The sequence below is a fragment of the Tachysurus fulvidraco genome, chromosome 3 (genome assembly GCF_022655615.1).
Source record: "Tachysurus fulvidraco isolate hzauxx_2018 chromosome 3, HZAU_PFXX_2.0, whole genome shotgun sequence".
Lineage (NCBI taxonomy): Eukaryota > Metazoa > Chordata > Actinopteri > Siluriformes > Bagridae > Tachysurus > Tachysurus fulvidraco.
Genome location: NC_062520.1, coordinates 18976703 through 18995653, shown reverse-complemented (window position 1 = coordinate 18995653; position 18951 = coordinate 18976703). Strand labels below are relative to the sequence as shown.

The 18951-nt window shown below is 38.3% G+C and overlaps 1 protein-coding gene across 8 annotated transcripts in view; it reads left to right on the top strand.

Moving 5' to 3' along the window:
- fam131bb (family with sequence similarity 131 member Bb) overlaps positions 1–18469 on the top strand; it is a 21850-nt gene extending 3381 nt beyond the window's left edge. For 2 of the 8 annotated variants that reach the window (XM_027148751.2, XM_027148748.2), the window contains 8 exons: positions 8547–8584; positions 11532–11567; positions 12071–12176; positions 13222–13446; positions 14148–14288; positions 15270–15589; positions 16762–17019; positions 17110–18469. In XM_027148751.2, the coding sequence (XP_027004552.1) occupies positions 8547–8584; positions 11532–11567; positions 12071–12176; positions 13222–13446; positions 14148–14288; positions 15270–15589; positions 16762–17019; positions 17110–17340 (1355 nt within the window). In that variant the 3' untranslated portion in view covers positions 17341–18469. The remainder of the gene's footprint in view (positions 1–8546; positions 8585–11531; positions 11568–12070; positions 12177–13221; positions 13447–14147; positions 14289–15269; positions 15590–16761; positions 17020–17109) is intronic. The other 6 variants (XM_027148752.2, XM_027148750.2, XM_027148754.2 and 3 more) reach the window with 4 other exon arrangements.
- Positions 18470–18951: the final 482 nt, after the last annotated feature.

The window sequence follows — 18951 nt, the reverse complement described above, 5'->3', positions numbered from 1 at the left end:
TTTTAAATAACTTTTCTTTATTTTTTTGTTCAGTCCTAGGATTATTTTTTTTTCTTGGTAAACGTTTATGTTTAATGTCCAGCTCCTTTTATGTAAAGAAAATAATCTCTGCTTGTCAAATTGTAAATTGCTGTTGCAGTATTAAATGACAGTGATATAAAGTAGTGAAATTCACTGCCAGTGTTATGTGGGGCTGTGTGTTTGGGAGAGTAGTATTGTGTGGCAGAATTATAGATCAGTAAGTGTAGAGCAGAGTAGAATATAATGGCATGGTTCTATAGAGTATTGTTGGATGCTTGGTGTGTATTCTGCCTTTGGGCAGCCCTGGAGTCAGATATTGATTGGCGAACTTCAGATCAGCTTTCTGAGCCAGACTGTGATCTGAGAGCTGGACAATGCACACACGTAGGGGGAGGCTTACTCAAGTAACCGATTCTATAAAAAAACACACAAACAAAGCTGGTTTGGCAATGCACATGATAATGCTGCATGGTGCCCCTTGTGCGCGCGCACACACACACACACACACACACACACACACACACACACACACACACACACACACACACACACACACACACACACAAATAAGCAAATACTAATTAATAATACATTAACGTGTGGTCTCATATGGTCATGTCATTCTTGAAAGATTTTACATCTTTAAATGCTCTAAGCGAAGGAACATTTGTTATAATCCAGAATCCATTCAAATTCAGTGTAATAAATATTGCATTTTTATAGTTTTTGTTTGACAAAATATCCCTGCATGTATGCTGCTACTACAGCATCAGCAAAACATGCTTCCAGACAAATAGAAATGCAACATTTAGTTCAATTTTCATCCTCAGTAACTGCTTCATCCTGATCAGGGTCACAGTGAATCCAGAGCCTGTCCAAGGAACAAAGGGTGCAAGGTAGGAATACACAGTGGATTGGACCACCAGTCCATCACAGGGCACCAAACACACCCAGATTCCCACACGGACTGTACACCAAAACCTAAAAAGCTAGAGCTATGACATCTGTGTCACTGCGACACATTGTAAAAGTGTTTGTTTTTTTTGTTATTTACTGATGTGTGCTGTTGCCTCAGTACTCCTCCCTCATAGAAAAAGAGTTGCGTTCTCTTATTGTTTTAACTTCTCCAGAATACTGCACATGCTCTATTCTGACCCAGATGTCAGCCAGCGAATCTGTAATTAGAGCAAGTGCACACTACACTCAAAAGTGAACAAGTGCTGAGTAGAGAAGTGCTTGAAGAAACAAATCAATGTGAAAAAAGCATTCTTCCAGCAATGTTTCAGAAATTAGACTGAGTCTATTCATTGTACAATTAACAATCCATTTTAGACTTTATAGTAGAACACACCACTTCAATATGAAGAGAGATTGCCAAAGAACTATGACAGCAGCATGTATGTTTGAAATGGCTTTCTAATCATCTTTTAACTCATCATACCTTTTTTGATGCACTGCTTGTTCTAGGCTAGTTTTGTCCTCAAAACAATTATTTCTATTTTTATTATTTTACAATTATCTCTAGGACAGTAGATAGCATTTGAAAAGAACATTATTTAGTACAGCTATGGTAACACATTTCCATATCAAGTCACAGTGGTGGTTAAACTATGGAGCCTATGAACAGAAAGATGTTCATATTTTCATAAAATGGGATGGTTCTTATATGTATTGTTTTCTGATTGGCATGTCTAAATTGTCCGTATTGTGTGAGAGTGATTGTATCCTGTTGCCACCCTGTTTGCCTGACCCTCTATAAAATAAACCGTACATGGGTGGATGGCATGCACCTGCATTTAGATTTTCAGAGAATTATCTTAATTAAACAATGTTTTATATAGAGGAATAACCTTGACATTTGAGTAAGGTTGAGTAGTTGGTTATGTTGTGAGTGCAAAGTGTATTCTGCTTATTCAGCTGTTTTAATACTTACTGCATTTTGAGTTCGGCCCTGTACCAAGATCCTCATTTTTATCTGTCTCTCTCTCTCTCTCTCTCTCTCTCTCTCTCTCTCTCTCTCTCTCTCACACACACACACACACACACACACGCGCACACACACACACACACAAACACACACACACACACACGCACACACACACAAACACACCCATGCACGTTTCATATAGGAGTTAAGTTATAGAGAATTTCCCACTGGGTTTTGTGTATGTGTATGTGCATGCATGTGCAAAGGCTTAGTGCTGGCAGTATTACAGTGTCATGGTAGAGAAAACGCAGTGTACAGTCAATCCTGTAGAGAAAATACAGAGTCTCTGTGCATGACTGCCATTACACCTCAGGGAGCTCTCTGAGCTATTACTCGAGGCTGTGTTAACCTTTAGTAAGGGTTTATGTTTGAGTCTCTAAGAAAGCACCCTGTGTCAGAAAGCTTCCTGAAGCATTACTGTAGTTTGATTTTCTTTTCTTTTGTCTAATAAAGTGGCTCAGTTGTTTTTTCCCCTTGGTGCAGTCTTACTACAACAAAGTGTTAGTTTTCTGTGTAGCAGGCTGACTTTAATACTTTTTTTTAGATTCTTGCATGCTTGGGTGCAGCATGTCTGAAAAATTGATAAAAAAACGAAATAGTTCACTATTTTTTTTCTGAAATGTTAAACATATTAACCCCATGTGGATATATCACCAGTGGATATCTGGATGTCAGCTGACCTTACCTTTCATTATAGGATTTTGAAAAGAAGTGAAATGAGATTTGGGCCACTGTGTCTTATGTGTCTATTATATTTACAGTTTCAGTCTCAAGACTATATAAACACTATATTATTTTCTTTACCCAGGAAAGTAAAACTCATGATTCATGAAGTACAAACGCTTTTTTCGGTATACATTCGTTATACATCTTTATTCAAGAATTGCTCCAGAATGCTTTACATAGCAAATGCTTTTTTTGGAAGGTTTTACAAAAGCCTAATGTATCATGTAGGATTTCTGTTATTAAACTTGTATATGATACTTAGGTGTCTGAGGCTCTGCTAAAGCTATTTCTGATCAGGACATGAAATTATTAGACCGTATGATAAATACTCCTACTGACTCCTACTGACTCCTTTTCTAGCACCAAAATCCTGACCAACAGGATTTCTTTGAGTCAGAAATTGCGTCAATCCAACAGGAGTTTAGTGTTTTTCTGGTGAGCTGGAAAAAACAACTTATTTGTACACATTTGGAAAACATTATAAGGGAAATCCACAAAACACATACAAACAATATACAGTTTACTCACTCTCTGTGTCTTCTGTTAAGAAAGGTTGAGCTGCATTTAAGATATTGTATTACAAAGAGGGACTCCCAGTTATTGATCTGATTACAAAGTGCTCATGTATATATATACACACACACACTAAACCTCCGATGATGGCAGCTACAACAGTCTGCGCTGTAACAAAAATGCTTGACTGGACAAGATATGTGCCTGTATAACAGCTCTCCCTTTACACACACTGTGTGTGTCTGTCTGTGTAAGGTCAACTTGGAGTCCCATGAAGCAACAGATTCAGCATTACAGCATCATGACAGATAAGTGATGGAATGAGGTGTGCTTATAGATGAGTCATCTAAACTGTGCAGGAAGGCTGATTTGTCTGATTCCATGGGCATGATTAATTGCAGTCTGTAGCATTTACATGTTGTTTATCAAACAGGTCCGTCTTTGGCTCAGTATGCTGCAGCAGGCACTGGCCTATGTTTTGCAGAAACTGATGAGCTGTAATGCGTGTGTAGGGTGTGTGCATAGGCAGAGATAGGCAATGGAGATCCAGATGCATAGGTGTCAGTCTCTGGACACCAAAACCAGGTCTGACAGCACACAATATTCACAGCAAAGTGTGTCCACTGATTTGTACATACCAGTCAAACGTACCCTTCCCCCTGAATTAATGTAAGTATTGTTTCAGCCTTGACAGTGAGAGGTCAGCTGGTCAGATTGGTAGTTGCTTTTTTTGTAAGCTGAAAAAGATGGATACTGTATTTTTCCTGTGCACAAATTTTTCAGGGCCTGTTTGACAGCTGTTACAGATGCTAACTGGGATAAGTCTGTGAATGGGAAATTGAACTTCTTTTCAATTAAATAATTAACAAGGTCAGTATGTTGCAAGTACCACTCCCATGTAACCTCCAGGGTGAATACTGCCTCACATCCAACGTTTCCAGGATAGCCCCCTGTTACCATGATCTGGACCACCATGAGTCACAATGATCCTGAGGATAAATTTAAAGAAAATCAATGAATGAAGGGATGGATGGATTAGTTCTTTTAAAATTTCCTTTCCTACCTTTTCTGTTTTATGAAGTTGTACGGTGTAAAAAGGAGCAAGTAAAAAAAAAAGCATTAAAATCTCATCATAAATTGAATAATTTAAACGATTTAATAATCGTTTTATTGTCAACATACTGTACTTGTAGCCTGCTGAATATTTTTTTTCAATAATTTATAGGTCTACCTCCCATACTTACCGTCTCCATCTAGCCATGCACCATTTGTGACATCACATATATGAAATCCTATAATTGCGTAACATGTTGCCTTTTTTCTCTGTAAAGGTAAAATAAACAACCCCTAAATTTCCAACATTATCTTAAGATGTTTATCCGAAATGAAAAGGTTTAACTGCTGCAGTGAAGCACTATGCAGAGTTCTCACTGCGATAGATGTAGCCTACCAGAGAGAGTAGCGCGTACACATAATCACGTGACTAGCAAACCCGCTTCATCTCGCTCACTACATGTGGTGGCGTCCTCTACTCTTTCACTTGCTGTAGACCTGCTGTGAGATTTTTAATATAGCCACGTCTCTCTCTCTCTCTCTCTCTCTCTCTCTCTCTCTCTCTCTCTCTCTCTCTCTCTCTCTCTCTCTCTCTCTCTCTCTCTCCGCGTGTTTGCCGCTGGGGAGTCGCGCGATATTCACTAATAAGGCAGAAGTGCTCAGCCGTCATCACGTGATCAGCTGTTATTGCCTGGTGCAGCATCTGAAACACTCCTGTATGGCGAGAATCACCGAGCCGTGCATTTGGGGGAATTAAGGCTTCAGTCTGATGCAGAATTTAAGTTACTGTCGGTCAGACTGATAGCTGTAAGGAGGTGTGAGAAGCCTTGAACCATCGAAGTCATGATGCCCTAGACTTCTTTGAGTTCCACACAACCACTGTGCTTTAGCGGCTAAATGTGTCCTGGTTACACCATAAATTATGGGATGACTTGGCCTCGTGTGTCAAGGGGCTCTGGTAAAGTAATTACATTGGGGAACAGCCACTTCATGTTCAAGAGCAGTCAGAGATAAGGCTCGGACTGTATTCTTCATTTACATCATTCTGCAGAAAAAAAGCATGCTTCGTATTCCTTTTATTGCTCTAATACAGTTAGAATAAAATAAAATAAAAACAGCTGACAAATAAAAGAACACTATTTCCTAATGGTTCATAATGTTTCACAATGCTTAAAAACATTCTACAAAGAAGAGGTGGTAAACAGACACTACATCCGCCATTTCATTTTCCATGCTAATTTCTTTCTGGGATCACAATAGTTACTATAACTGGTAGAGGTTATCAGGAGTTGGAAATTGGAGTAAAGCCGCAGGTTTTTTAATAAGAGGTCATTCATAAGCAAAACACCTGTTTCTGTGGAAGTACCTGTTGCTTTTATTAGGCAGCCCATCCCAAATAGACAAAGATCTATCTATATAAAAAATATCTATCTATCTATCTATCTATCTATCTATCTATCTATCTATCTATCTATCTATCTATCTATCTATCTATCTATCTATCTATCTATCTATCTATCTATCTATCTATCTATCTATCTATCTATCCATTCATCCATCCATCCACCCATCACCATTTTCCTCACTGTAACGATAGTTACAATGACCCAATGTTTTAGGAATCTACTGTAAGCTTTCTATTATTAGTTAATAAATATACGTAACAAGAGAAACTTGATGACACTTATTCTCTGAATGATGGCAGATCAGCTAAATTGTAGTGTAATTAAATAACAGCCCCATATTTTCATGCTAAGATGACTCATGTATTTTTATACCAGTTTCAGCTGCAGCAGTGCTGAGTGCATAGATAAATGTCAGCTTGCTCTCTCTGTAATTACATATTATTCTCTTTCATGCATTAGAGAGTTACCCGACACTGATTCTATGCTTTGTATTATTTAGCCTGATCCTAATACAAGAAATAAGACTGAAGTGCAATAAATCGTTCTGCACTTTATATAATGTTATTTGGATACCATACAGATAACTTCTGGCTGCACTTGGTTTCTTATTTAGGTAGCTTTGAGTTCACCCTGCTGTGTGTGCTAGTGCTAAAATGTCACAGACAAGTCTGACAGCCAGTACATACAACATGCAGATAGAAATAATCTGTAGCTTTTTATGGTGTGGAATTGCTCAAAGTTTGGATGGACTCCAATAGAAGGCAAAGACAGCACAGTTTGATTTTCATATTAGGAAAGCAGGTCTCCTCTACCCGCCTGTACTTCCACATTTAGTTCAGATACAGGGCTTAGTAAAGTGGATTTGTCATTACAGTGATTGCTCATGTCTTCTGACCCGTAGCTTCTGTCAGCATTAATAGGTTTCTAGTGCAAGTTTACAGGACTTTACAGATTTTTTCTAAAGGACATGCCTCTTCTTACACACTATCATAGTGGACTGCAATGTTAACTTTGGAGAATATATACAAAAAATACAGAATTAGGGAAGCTTAGTGTTTTTCTTTTGTTGCTTTTGTTTTTCCTTTGAAAGCATTTGATCTTCGAATTTCAGATAGCTCACAAATGAAAGGATACTGATAAGCGGTGGAGCATTTGGGTTAGCTTGATCCTTTAAAAGACAAGTGTCAAAATGAATATGAATATTGATTTTCATGACAGTCTTTTTGGTTATGGTCTCTTCCAAGATAACATATACGACGACTCTCTGAATGGTTTGATGAGTGTGACAATTATGTTAATCATAATTCATGGCCTTCACAATCACCAGAATTTAACCCAGTTGAGCAACTATGGGAGATTATGGAGCAACATGTTAGACAGCACTTTCGTCCACCATCATCAATACACCAGCTGAGGGAATATCTTTTGAAGGATGTTCATCCCGCCAGTTCGCCTCCCAAGACTTGTAGAATCACACTGAGGTTGTTCTGGTGACTTGTTATGGTCCTATGGGTTACTAAGACACTTTAGGTTGGTTTATGTTTTAATTTGTTACCTGTATGTAGAAAGCAGGAGATTGATGCAAAATAATTTTTTAATCGGTCACATAAGCCACATTTAATTATGCAGTGAGTGTGAGGAGTGAGGAGAGTCAGCTATAGTGGTGAGCATGCTTTTAATGGACCCTTCTATAAGTTATAGTCATTAAAAATACATCAAGGTACTAAAATACAGACAGAAACAGGGTACAACAAGAAGCCAGACATAATGCAACCTAAATTACGAATAATTTAAATTCAAACATAAATTTTGCCATCAACAAAGGGAGTTCATATACAGGCACTGATTACACTTTAACCACATCAACAAGAAAAATCCAGATTGGCATTAGAGGATCTTATTGCTAAGCCTCCCTAACAATTATACCCAGTGGTCATATTTATACAATCCTTGTAACATATACATTGATGCGCTCATCTTGTGCTAAGTTCATTTGGGATGTTTTAATTAACTACAGACTGACATTAACAAAATTCAGCCTGTGATCCACCACTTTAATCCTTTTCAAATAATTCACTCAAACGTACACAGTTTCATGTCACAGACCTGTGCGAGTCTCATGATGCTAAAGTAATACCACGCTAAAATACTAATACCAATTAAATAAAGAAAAGCCGCTCAGAGACCAGGGATGTGCCAAAACCTAATTATCAGAGGCCCTTATGTAATTAAGTCATCTTTAATTAGGACTGCACTCTTAGAGAGAAGTGGTGAAAAATGAAATAAACAGAAGGGAGAGAAATTGTTAGAGACACCCTGATGCAGGTGACCCATTGCTCATGTTAGTGATGATCCTATTTTTCATGTGATAGGCTGCATAATTATGCTTTGGTTGTAATGATGAAGGTGGCCTGTGAGAGCTAATGCAATCCATTGTTGTTCTGTATGTGAGAGCCTTTTATTTATTTTATTTTTGTTCCTTTTTATAGCTAATTCACGGTTATTTTTTGCTTAAACTTTCCTTTTCCTCTTTCCCTCAGTCTGTCTTTGTTATTAGGCTCCTTTTTGCAGGTCAAACTGAGCTCATGATGAAAGCATCATAGGTGTGCACTTAGGTGAAAGGTGTTAGGATGTGATTCAATTACACTGTCAATCATTTCCCAGGTTCATACAAGAGTGCATGTTGACAGGATCACTATGGGAAGCACAGTGCCTGTGAGCAGCCGTTATTGAGACAAACCAACACCTGATGATTCACCTGTTTAATGACAACCAAAGAATGAACTATATTCTCTCAACCCCTTCCCTAATTAGTTTTAATTTTCTCCTTTTTCCTAAAGCGGCAGATGGGGTTCCAGTACAGAAGGATGGGGAACAGGTAAGCCTAACAAAATAACAATAATAATAAATCTCTCAACAGCTGAATCCTGAAAAGCTAAGCCATGAACAGGTGAATAAAGGAGCCTAATCTATGAAGCAGGCCAAGGAGGTCAGTGTTAAATATAGACACCAGCAGTTCTCTTGGCTGATATTAACAAGGAAATATATATTTAAATAAGTCTATTACACTCACTGCTAGTTATTGCTGTAGTTCATCTTGTGTTTATTCCGGTAATGATGCTAATGCTTCATGCCACATTGTAATCTGATCCAAGATGTGTTCTATATTAAGACAAATAGTAGGTTCTGTGTTAGGTTCTGTGTCAGACTGTGATTCAGGATGTCATTGGACTGTCCTTGTGGCATAAGTATCACCATTGCTACTTTCTCTCTCAGTCATCCCTCGTTCTCTTCTTCCGACTTCACTTTTTCAATGTTACAGAGCTATAGCACATAAGAAGACATGCATGAGAGTTTATAACAGAAACGGCTAGATGTACTTTTCTGAACTAAGCAGATAATTGAAGAATACCTAATGACATTCTCACTGAGATAGGCTTATCAGATATTAATGACATATTTCTCTGTCAACTCAAGGACTTTCACACTCACACCCTCTCTCAAAGGCCTATTAAAAACATTATCCAGAAACATAATCAGAGAACACCATAGGACAAAGTTTAACTGTACATTTAATAAGAAGTCAGTGGATTCAAGATTGTATCTCTTACAAGCACCTGACTGGCTCAGATCTGCTATTAAATAATGATCAACATTTCATCTAAAACCATTTGAAAAATGAAGTGAGTTTAAGTACGTTGTTCTGGAGGTGTTGGTCCTGTTTACCATAACCATGCATGCAAGGTGATCCATCATGTTCCAGGAATGATCATTTATCAGTTACATCAGCCACAATAATATACACATAGTGGTACAGTGGTGTCCAAAAGTCTGAGATCACTAGTGAACATGCTACTATTTTGGTATCCATCTCTAATTTAATACAATTTTAAATAACTTTAAAACTTTTTTTCCCCCCGAAATTATGTTATTGATACCTATTAGTTACATGAATTTCATTTTTTGTAGGATGTCCCTTTTTGCCATAATGGCAGTGTGCATTTTAGCTGCCATTGAACCAAAGGTCAAAACCTTATTGTACTGTAGTTCACAGTGTTTTCTAAACACAAGTTCTTCAATAGAAGAGATTTGGCATGATTTTCCCCAGTATTCTCCATAGCCCATTTTCATCCATCAGGCAAGCCAGGTCTTTTTGAACTGCTGCTCATGCAACATCTGGGGGCCGCTTAACATACACTGAGGCCGTGCCTGATTTCTCTTACATACTCGGAGGAGAGTTAATATAGTACCAATATTTAAATAGGGACCTAGAAATACCAGATTTATCTTAGACTTTTGGCCTCGGGTAAGGAGGTAACTTATAAAGCACATAAATATAACACCACCCAGGTATTACGATTGCACATATTGGTTACATCCATCTATCCAGCTTGCTGTCTTGTCATCTTGTGCTTAAGTTTCATCTCGCTGTTTGGTACTTAAAAAGGTAGAAGAATGTGCTACCATGATGGATAGAAAGTTACACTAAACAAACTGCTTATTTAATGACACACCATTCACACTGTAAGTTACAGTAAACTGTCAACTCACTTAACCAGGTACTCAAATACTCTCAACACCTGTACATCCTTGAGGAGTCAAGCCCTTTTTTGAGTAAACCGAGAAAATGTAGTAAATCTGTAGTGTTTTGAAATTAGATATACTTTCTCCTTTAAATGTATCTAAGTAGTGTATACAGCAGAACTAAGAGAAACAGCCACTGTTCTATTGTTTTTCTTGAATCTAGTATATGGATCTTCTGTATGAAGGTCATTTGACGTATTACTGCCAGCCAGGAGTAAGTAGACCACATGATGCATATGCTACTGTGATAGCAATGGCAGCTCATCACCCCAGGCAGCCTTAATATGCCTGCGGTCTCACAGCGCTGGGTCGGGATCCTGCAGTGAAATAGCCTGGTGGAGAGAAAACTACACACAAACATAACAAGAGAGAGAGAGAGAGATAGAGAGAGATATCTGTTGTACACAAAGCTCTCTAAAGCTAAATCTGTCATTTGCATATCTACTTATATATATATAGCTGAATCTTTATACTCAAAATGTTGGAGCAAAGTCCTCTGCACAAAGAAACAACATGCTACACTGTAAAAGAAATAACATGCAATTGTCACAAGCTGTTTTATATGCTAGGTACCATGCAGGCGCTACTGTTTTGTAGTGTGTGACAACCATATCAACTAGGGTCCCTTCTGAATATGTGCAAAATAGATATGGCCTTGTTTACAGCACAGCTTTGTGGAAGGTCTTTTGTCTGTCTGGGCAGTGGGTTTACAATAGTACATTGCCTCGACTCATCCAACTCAAATAGGTAACTGGCAAGTAATACATACAGGAAGAGTAATCCATAAGGTATGTTCTGGCAATCAAGGAAATCTTTTCATGAACTATACTATATTTTTCCCTAACAAAACAATCAACTTCCACCCAACACACCAGCTTCCTCCCAAGTTTCTGCCCTTGTGTCCTAAATAAGACTGAAACTTTTTGTGTTTTATGTTTTCTTTTAAACACTAATAATTTATAATTGCCATCAGTGCCATATAAAGGCAATTATAACAATGCATACTGACATAAAAACATAGCATATTTCCACCTCGGTTTTCTGTCTTGAACAAAGATTCCCTCACTTTTCCTTTCATTCTTCTATACCTCCTTCTACTTTGTATATTTTTTAAAACTGACTTCTTCTGTCACAATCCCTCTTTCCTTCTTCCTGTCTCCTTTCTATTATTGCCATTCTTTCTGTCTTCTCCTCTTTCCCCATTCCCCCTTTCCCCATTTTCCTTCCCCTCTTTCCCTCAGCATGGCCGAACAGACTTTTCATGGGATGGAATCAATGTAAGTGTTGTGATTATCAGTCCCACATTTTACCTTTCTTTTAGTCCTTTGCTTTTCCTCTAAACTCACAATAGATAGCCTTGGCCTTTCCTTCACCCATCATTACAGTTCATGCGGTCTCACTCTCTCTCGCTGTCTCTCCCTTTCTCCAATGACTTTGCAGTAACTTGTTGCACTATGGTAGAGCTTATTGCTAACCAAAACACCACAAACTACACTTCCCAAAATGCAAGAGGACAGACACTGATCAGCAGACTGTTGGGAAATGTAGTATTTCACACCATGTAAAAGCACTAACTCTGTGTATCACCACCTCTCCCATCTCATCTCTCAACATCTGCCTTTTCTATCCTTCTAAATATTCATAAATTTTCACACTCGATTTTCCCTATCCTCTCTGCTGAGGTGCACGTCCTGCTCCCTCACTGTTCCTCTTCTGCTGCACTTTCTTTTTTCTGCCCATTCCCTCTCTTTTTCTCTATCTCTTTCTTATTCCCATCTAGCTATCCATGGAGGACACGACCTCCATTTTGCCCCGGCTAAAGAAGCGGAATTCCAACGCCTACGGCATTGGAGCTCTGGCTAAGTCCTCACTGACAGGTGTGTCAGGTGTGTGTCTGTCCTGTAAACTGGTAACTGACCCCATGTTGGCTCCAGTCTGAGTGGGTGGAGATGGAGGCAACATGGCCCCTTGTGGGTGCCCTTTTCACTCCCTGTTTCCATTTACAATGCTCGCCAATGGCATGTGAAGCCATTGGTGGAATATCAGATATCAGACGAGATGCTTACTCAGAAAGAAATACATTACCCACAACACATTTTTTTTCCAATGGCTTGTTGTTTCGGGAGTGGTGATGGACGGGAATTGCAGTTATTTTTGTGTGTTAAGTGCTTGTGAAGTGCAGCGTGGAGATCAGTCAGTGTTTTGTGATGTAGTAATGTCTTTCTGTTTCCCTCAGACTATCATGTGTGTACTGATACACAGTATAGTGCAGTCTGATGTTTTCTCCAGATTTTTTTCATCTTAATATTTAATTTATAATCATGATTTCATTTGAGATTATGAAAGGTGAGGTCACTAGGTCTCCTGATGTCAGATTTATTATAGAACACTTCCATTACCAGCGTACATAATTGATGAGACCCTTTTCCCCATGAATCTTATGTAAGCAGTCATATACAGTATAGAAAAAAATTGCAGTATATTATATCATAGATTAAGGCTTAGAACAAATACGACTTATGCACTATAATACATACTATTTACAAGATTATTGGCCTTAAACCTGGTGTATATTAGTAATTAGTAAACACAGTGTCATTCTTCAGACTGCACCCTAAATCTATCTACAATTAACCTTTAAATTCACCTTCATCTGTCAGAGTCATAACCATTTTCTTTCCCAAATCAATTTGCCAACACACTCATTAGAAAACAGCCTTACATTCATCTAATCAATTCAAAGCCACCTCATTTGTCACTTCAGTCTAGGAGCTGAGCATGTATTGGCAGTGTAAACATTTCTTTCATATTTAACATCGCTGCATATCACATACTGACCTAACACCACCATCTCTTCATGTTCTCTCCTTCTCATTTCCTATTTTCTTTGTGTCACCGTGTCTTACTTGCTTTTCCATCCTTCCACATCAGGAGTGACTCGGTCTATGAAGGACAAGGTGACAAAGCCGACAGCCATGGCACAGGGTCGTGTAGCCCATATGATAGAGTGGCAGAACTGGGGAATGCAGACAGTGGGAGCAGGAGGCACCAGTGCTGGCCGAATCTCCACCCGCAATCTTCAGCATGAGCGCAAACTGGAGAATGATGCCTACAGTGACCTTAGTGATGGAGAGAAGGAGGCACGCTTTGCAGCAGGTAATGTGAGAGTAAGAAAAGGCTGAGGATTAAGCATGAGTCAATAGATGTATTAGCAGGATCTAGTTGTTACACATTGCATCAGGTGTTACTACATAAAGACATAATGCTTGTTGTGCAACTTGTTTGAATATAAATCACTGCAAGTGGATTATGATTTTTTTATTTATAGTGATCGTGGGAATGTGGCAGTGCTGTGCAAAGCTCCTATTATCTCATATTTATAATATTGTGTCTCGTCTGTCTCAGCACTTGTGTTCATTATTCGGGTTTCAGGGGAAGTTTACAGTATGATGATGCCTCATACTGTGCTGGGAATTTAAGATGTAAGAAAATAAGCAGAATGAGTAGGAGGGAGAATACTTGCTTTGATTGCATTCAAGAATGCAAACCATGAAAATGAAAAAAAAAAAAACTTGCTTGAACTAATTGTATGTGATTGTACTTTGATACTGAAATAACAATGTTTTTTGACTAGCAGTAAACAGATAAAGAATTTTCTGCTCCCAGACACAGTTTGTTAATCACCGTGCTGCCATGCCAGTTTGATCATACCTCAAAGCAGGCTTTGTCCATTATCAAACAAACCTATACCGATTTTATGGCAATTATATTTCAGGTTCTAATATTGAAGTTAACGTGATAGGGTGATAGTTAAGGTGATAGGGTGCTCATATGTGTTTACTCCTTTTTTCTTTAAGGCGTTATGCAGCAATTTGCAATATCTGAGGCCACATTGCTAGCTTGGACCTCCATGGATGGAGAAAGCATGAGTGCAGGCTCCAACCAAGGCAGCGTTGCCCATCTGAGCGAGGCTAATCAGGAAAGCATCACCAGCCGAGGTACTTCAACTCAAAGAATCGTTAATTGTTTACTGTAAATCTGAGAAAAACATCAGGTAACTTTATGGCTTCATGAATCTATTGCAGTGCATAATTTTATGAGTGAAAGGTAACATACACCGTACAGTGTTTTAATACATAAAGAAAAAATATGGATTTTTACTTTTGTCAACAGTCTTGGAATTGAAAAAGGCATAAATTTTTTTATCAGCATTTTATCAGTATTCTACACCAGTTTTTAGACAATTTGGCTACTATTGGCTATAGCTATTATGATCTGTAAGCAATACTGAACAGCATAAGCAATATATGAATTAATATTACAGCAATACAACACCAAGGCAATCATTTATAGAAACAGAAAATTAGATAGGATTTATCCCGGCAGGATACTTTACATATACTTGCAAAAAAGTATAATGATTATGTTTGGAGGGGAAAAGGGTTAGGATTCTCCATTTTACTTTAAATTTAACATATATTATGCTAAAATACCCAAGGGGTAATAATCAATGAATCTCTGAACATTTCTCACGTTGGTAAAAACCTTTGCCAATGACTCTTTCCACTTTCAATGTCGTGCCAGGCTTTAGATGATATAGGTGGTTATTGACCTTTACATGAGTCCACCTTTAATATTCTTTTTGAACTCCCATACTTAAATGATTAAAACATTTCCAGACAAGTGGTTTTTATAGTATGACCAGCAGCTATCACTGCATTTGATGACACCGAGTCTTCAATAATCTGATGAAACCCTCGTGAAACATTTTTATGAAATGTGTTTCCACAACCTTCACAAGAACAATGTAATCATATCAAAGCGATGCAGTGAATTCACTGGCATGAATTTGGAAAGCTGAGAATGTAGGTACATTGTACATTCAGAGACCTTTAATAATACTAATTAGAGCTGTAGATTGTAAAAGGCCTATGGAGAAATGAAGCTGTTAGAAAAAGATTTCCTGTTTTCATTTTCAGACCAGATATTACACCACTCCTCTGCAGAGGTATGGCCCCACACATACGTCTCCCAAGGCCTCTACTGCCTCTCCTCTTCAGATGCCTGGGAACCAATCAGCAACGAGCAGTCAGGAGTGGCCTCTCCAGCCACAGGCTCCTTTGTCATGGCTGGCGGAGCTTCCTGTGATAGCAGTTATGATGGAAATGCTGCGGCTCACTTCCTGTCACAACAGCAACAGCAGCAATTCATCCAACACAACCAGTTACAACAAATACAGCAACTACAACAGATACAGCAATACCAGCAACAACAGATACTGCAGTATCAACAGCAACAGGTGATTCTACCTAAAGCATCAAAGAAATCACCCTTAACTAGTCTTCATAACAGCTAACATCCAGTTTATAGTATCACCTTGAAGATGTTTTGCTGCTCATTTGAGGTGCTTTGTAAGAACATGTGACCAAATATTCAGAACAAGTTGATTACCTGGTGTAATTTTTTAAAACCTGCCTCGGAAGCAGGATGCCATTGCAACATTTAAAGACAGCTCAATATTAACATTGATCTTCCATGAATAGAAATGCACAGTCCAAAAAGGCATTCCCAGCCAAATATGCTGTTTCACTCAGGAATTTGTCAGAATTTCCATTTCACATTGTCTTTAATAGATGACACACTTCTATCTTTGCGTTTATTCAACAAAAACACTACCCACAAGAAAGACACCCAAATCCAAAAAGTTGTTAGTTAGCTAGCTACTTAGCTCACTAAAAAGCAAACACTAGGGTACTGAAGATTTATGGCATTATATATTATCATGCTTGCAAGTTTAACTAGCTGGTTAGCTACCTAGCTATCTCCATGATTTTAATTAAAGGGGTTTATGTACATTCTGATTAGCCTTGTAAGCAGTGTGAAACCACTAATAGAAAACAAGCTAGATATTTAATTGTGAATCAAAATGCAAAGTAAGCTCCACTCATTGGTTGTTTGAACTGATAAGTTGAGAGCTATCTCCAAGGTGGAAGTGTCCTAAGAACAATTTTGTTTTGAATGTATTGAACTAAATGGAAGCAGCTCAGAAGAAAGTGCACGCAAACAACAGTCTGCACATTATTTCTGCCACTTGTCACAATTAAAATGCACAAAATACAAGATTTTAACTTGTCGTGATTTACTCCTTCATTCCTAATTCCAACTCTCCCCCCACTACTTTTGGGCTGTTTGTGTTGCTCCTGAGACTGAACTGCTAATCAGTGTGTGCTCTCACACACACGCAGTTCAGATGAACTGGATTGTTTTTTAAATAATTAATTTAATTTAATTAAAACGTAGTTCCAGATTCACAGTTACAGAATCTATGCCTAATCAATGGCTATAAAGTACACAAAGTATCACACAATATTGGAATTTTTAAATTCATTTTAACAGAATCTTTCATACACAAGCGATTGACTAATTGCAACGGAAATTGCTGATTACATTGTTTCCTCCCTCTGTTTCCAGATATTGGAACAAAGACTACATAGTACCAATCAATCTTTACAGGCGACACCCAACAGCACTATCCACAGTCTACCGCCACGCACTCACCCACCCCTGGTGGATCTGTGGGGTGCAGGGCTTACAGAGACCTACCAGGCAGAAGCAGGTGGGTATATTGGTATAGCTGCAGCCATGGAGGGAAATCTAACAGCCCCCTCAGAAGACATGGGAACAGAACATTCACCATTACTGGAAGCTCAAGAAGAGGAAGAGATCAAGGTGAGCTCCTAGTCACTAGTCACATAAGTAACATAAGTAAACTTAGTAAGACATAATAAATACACTAATTTATTTTTCCCTTCATCTCAGGAGGAAGAGGTAACATTATGCATGGAACCAGAACCAGTGACTTTAATTCCTTCTCCTGCTGCACAGAGAGAGGAAGTGATCTCAGCAGGAGGAAGCAGTCCAGGACAGGTCCCTGGGGAATCAATCACAGAGTGGAAACCTTCTGATGTCACGTCGTCTGTTAATGAAATGCTGGAGGAAAAAGAGGTGGAGTCTGAATCCTCATCGGCCAGTGCTACGGCAACCAAATGAGTGTCAGGAGTAGGAACAAAACTGATTTTTGATCAACATTTAACACTACATTATCAGCTATTTGAATGGATCCTTCACTTTTCAGGAATCTTTCCTTTGTGTTGGATCTTGTGTGACTTACAATACAATACGGAGCAAATGACAGAATTTTCTAAGAAACATGACAATTCTGAAGAAGAGCACAGGAAGGAGAGAGACAGAGGGAGGATAAATATATACACAAATGAACTTGGAGAGATGAGCGCAGACAAAGGTTATACAAAGGTTCAATACATGCATGCTATTTACATGGATGCTACGAGGATATAATAAGAAAACACCAAAAAGACCTGGTACATACAGCACAGACTGGATAGTTTCTAATAAATTCAAAAGCGCATGATTGTGAGGTTTAGTATAAAGTGTTTCAGTCAACACCTTCTTCACCCATTATAGATATTGTGTATCATTATATAAGCAAAACAGATCTCACAGAAAACTAATCATTTGCTTATTATAAACTAATCGATTTGAACACCCACAGAGCAAAAACTTTCCTTTTCCTATTGGCTATTTATCACTATAAATAGATACATCAAAATAATTATATTAATATTACAGACATCCTCACACACACCTAGATCTGCTTTTAAAGTGTCAAGCATCAAGGTATAAAACATGCATCTAGAGTACTTACACATTCACATTCAGGTTAAATGTCCTCACACTGGACTAGTTGCTGACAGTGAGCTGTTAGTCAAAATCCTCATGTTCTTAAAACAATAAAATAGTTTTCTCCATGTGATTTATTTTATTTTATAGACACAATATAAAGACACATCCATGCAATGCTATTTAAAGGTGACTATAGGCAAATATTGAACAGAACCAAATTGAGGAATAACAAAATGATCTGTTAATCAGTTCTGTTAATGCTCTATAAAGGTTCGTGATAGGGTTATGAAGATTGTAAACATGCCCTCATTTCCCATTTTAAATTGAGAGCATTTTTTGTGTGCCAGCCCATTAGTTTAGAAAGATCTGAAATTCAAACCTTATTAATGAACACACACACACACACACACACACACACACACACACACACACACACACACACACACACACACACACACACACACACACACACACACACACGCACACACACAAACAGTGCTGCAGAAGATTGTATCATAGTGGTCTTCCTTCTCTGTGTCATCTTTGGCATGCATGCTATTTCTCGGTGTAATATGACGTCCCATATAGCACTGTATAGCTATTTGCACTGAACCTTTCTACTCTGGCCTGGTCACTGAAACAAACGCTCAAATGAGTTTTGCAAGGCTTTGCTTGGTTGAGTGATTAAGGCACAGGGTTGCACAACCTTTTTAGAGTTCGGTACGATCCTGAGAGGAAAAATAATCTACAGTCTCCTGAATGCAGCTTTACAGGTTTTTCCCTCACAATACAACTGACACAATGTCAGAATGTCGGAATTTAATGGATGTGGTTCCTTTGCACTTTTGTTCAGTGACTATTCATGAAATGTATTTGGAATCGAACTAAATCACCAACATAAACAGTCCGAATAGGCTACAATATATTAGGAAAAGCAAGTGTGTGAGTGAGATGGAT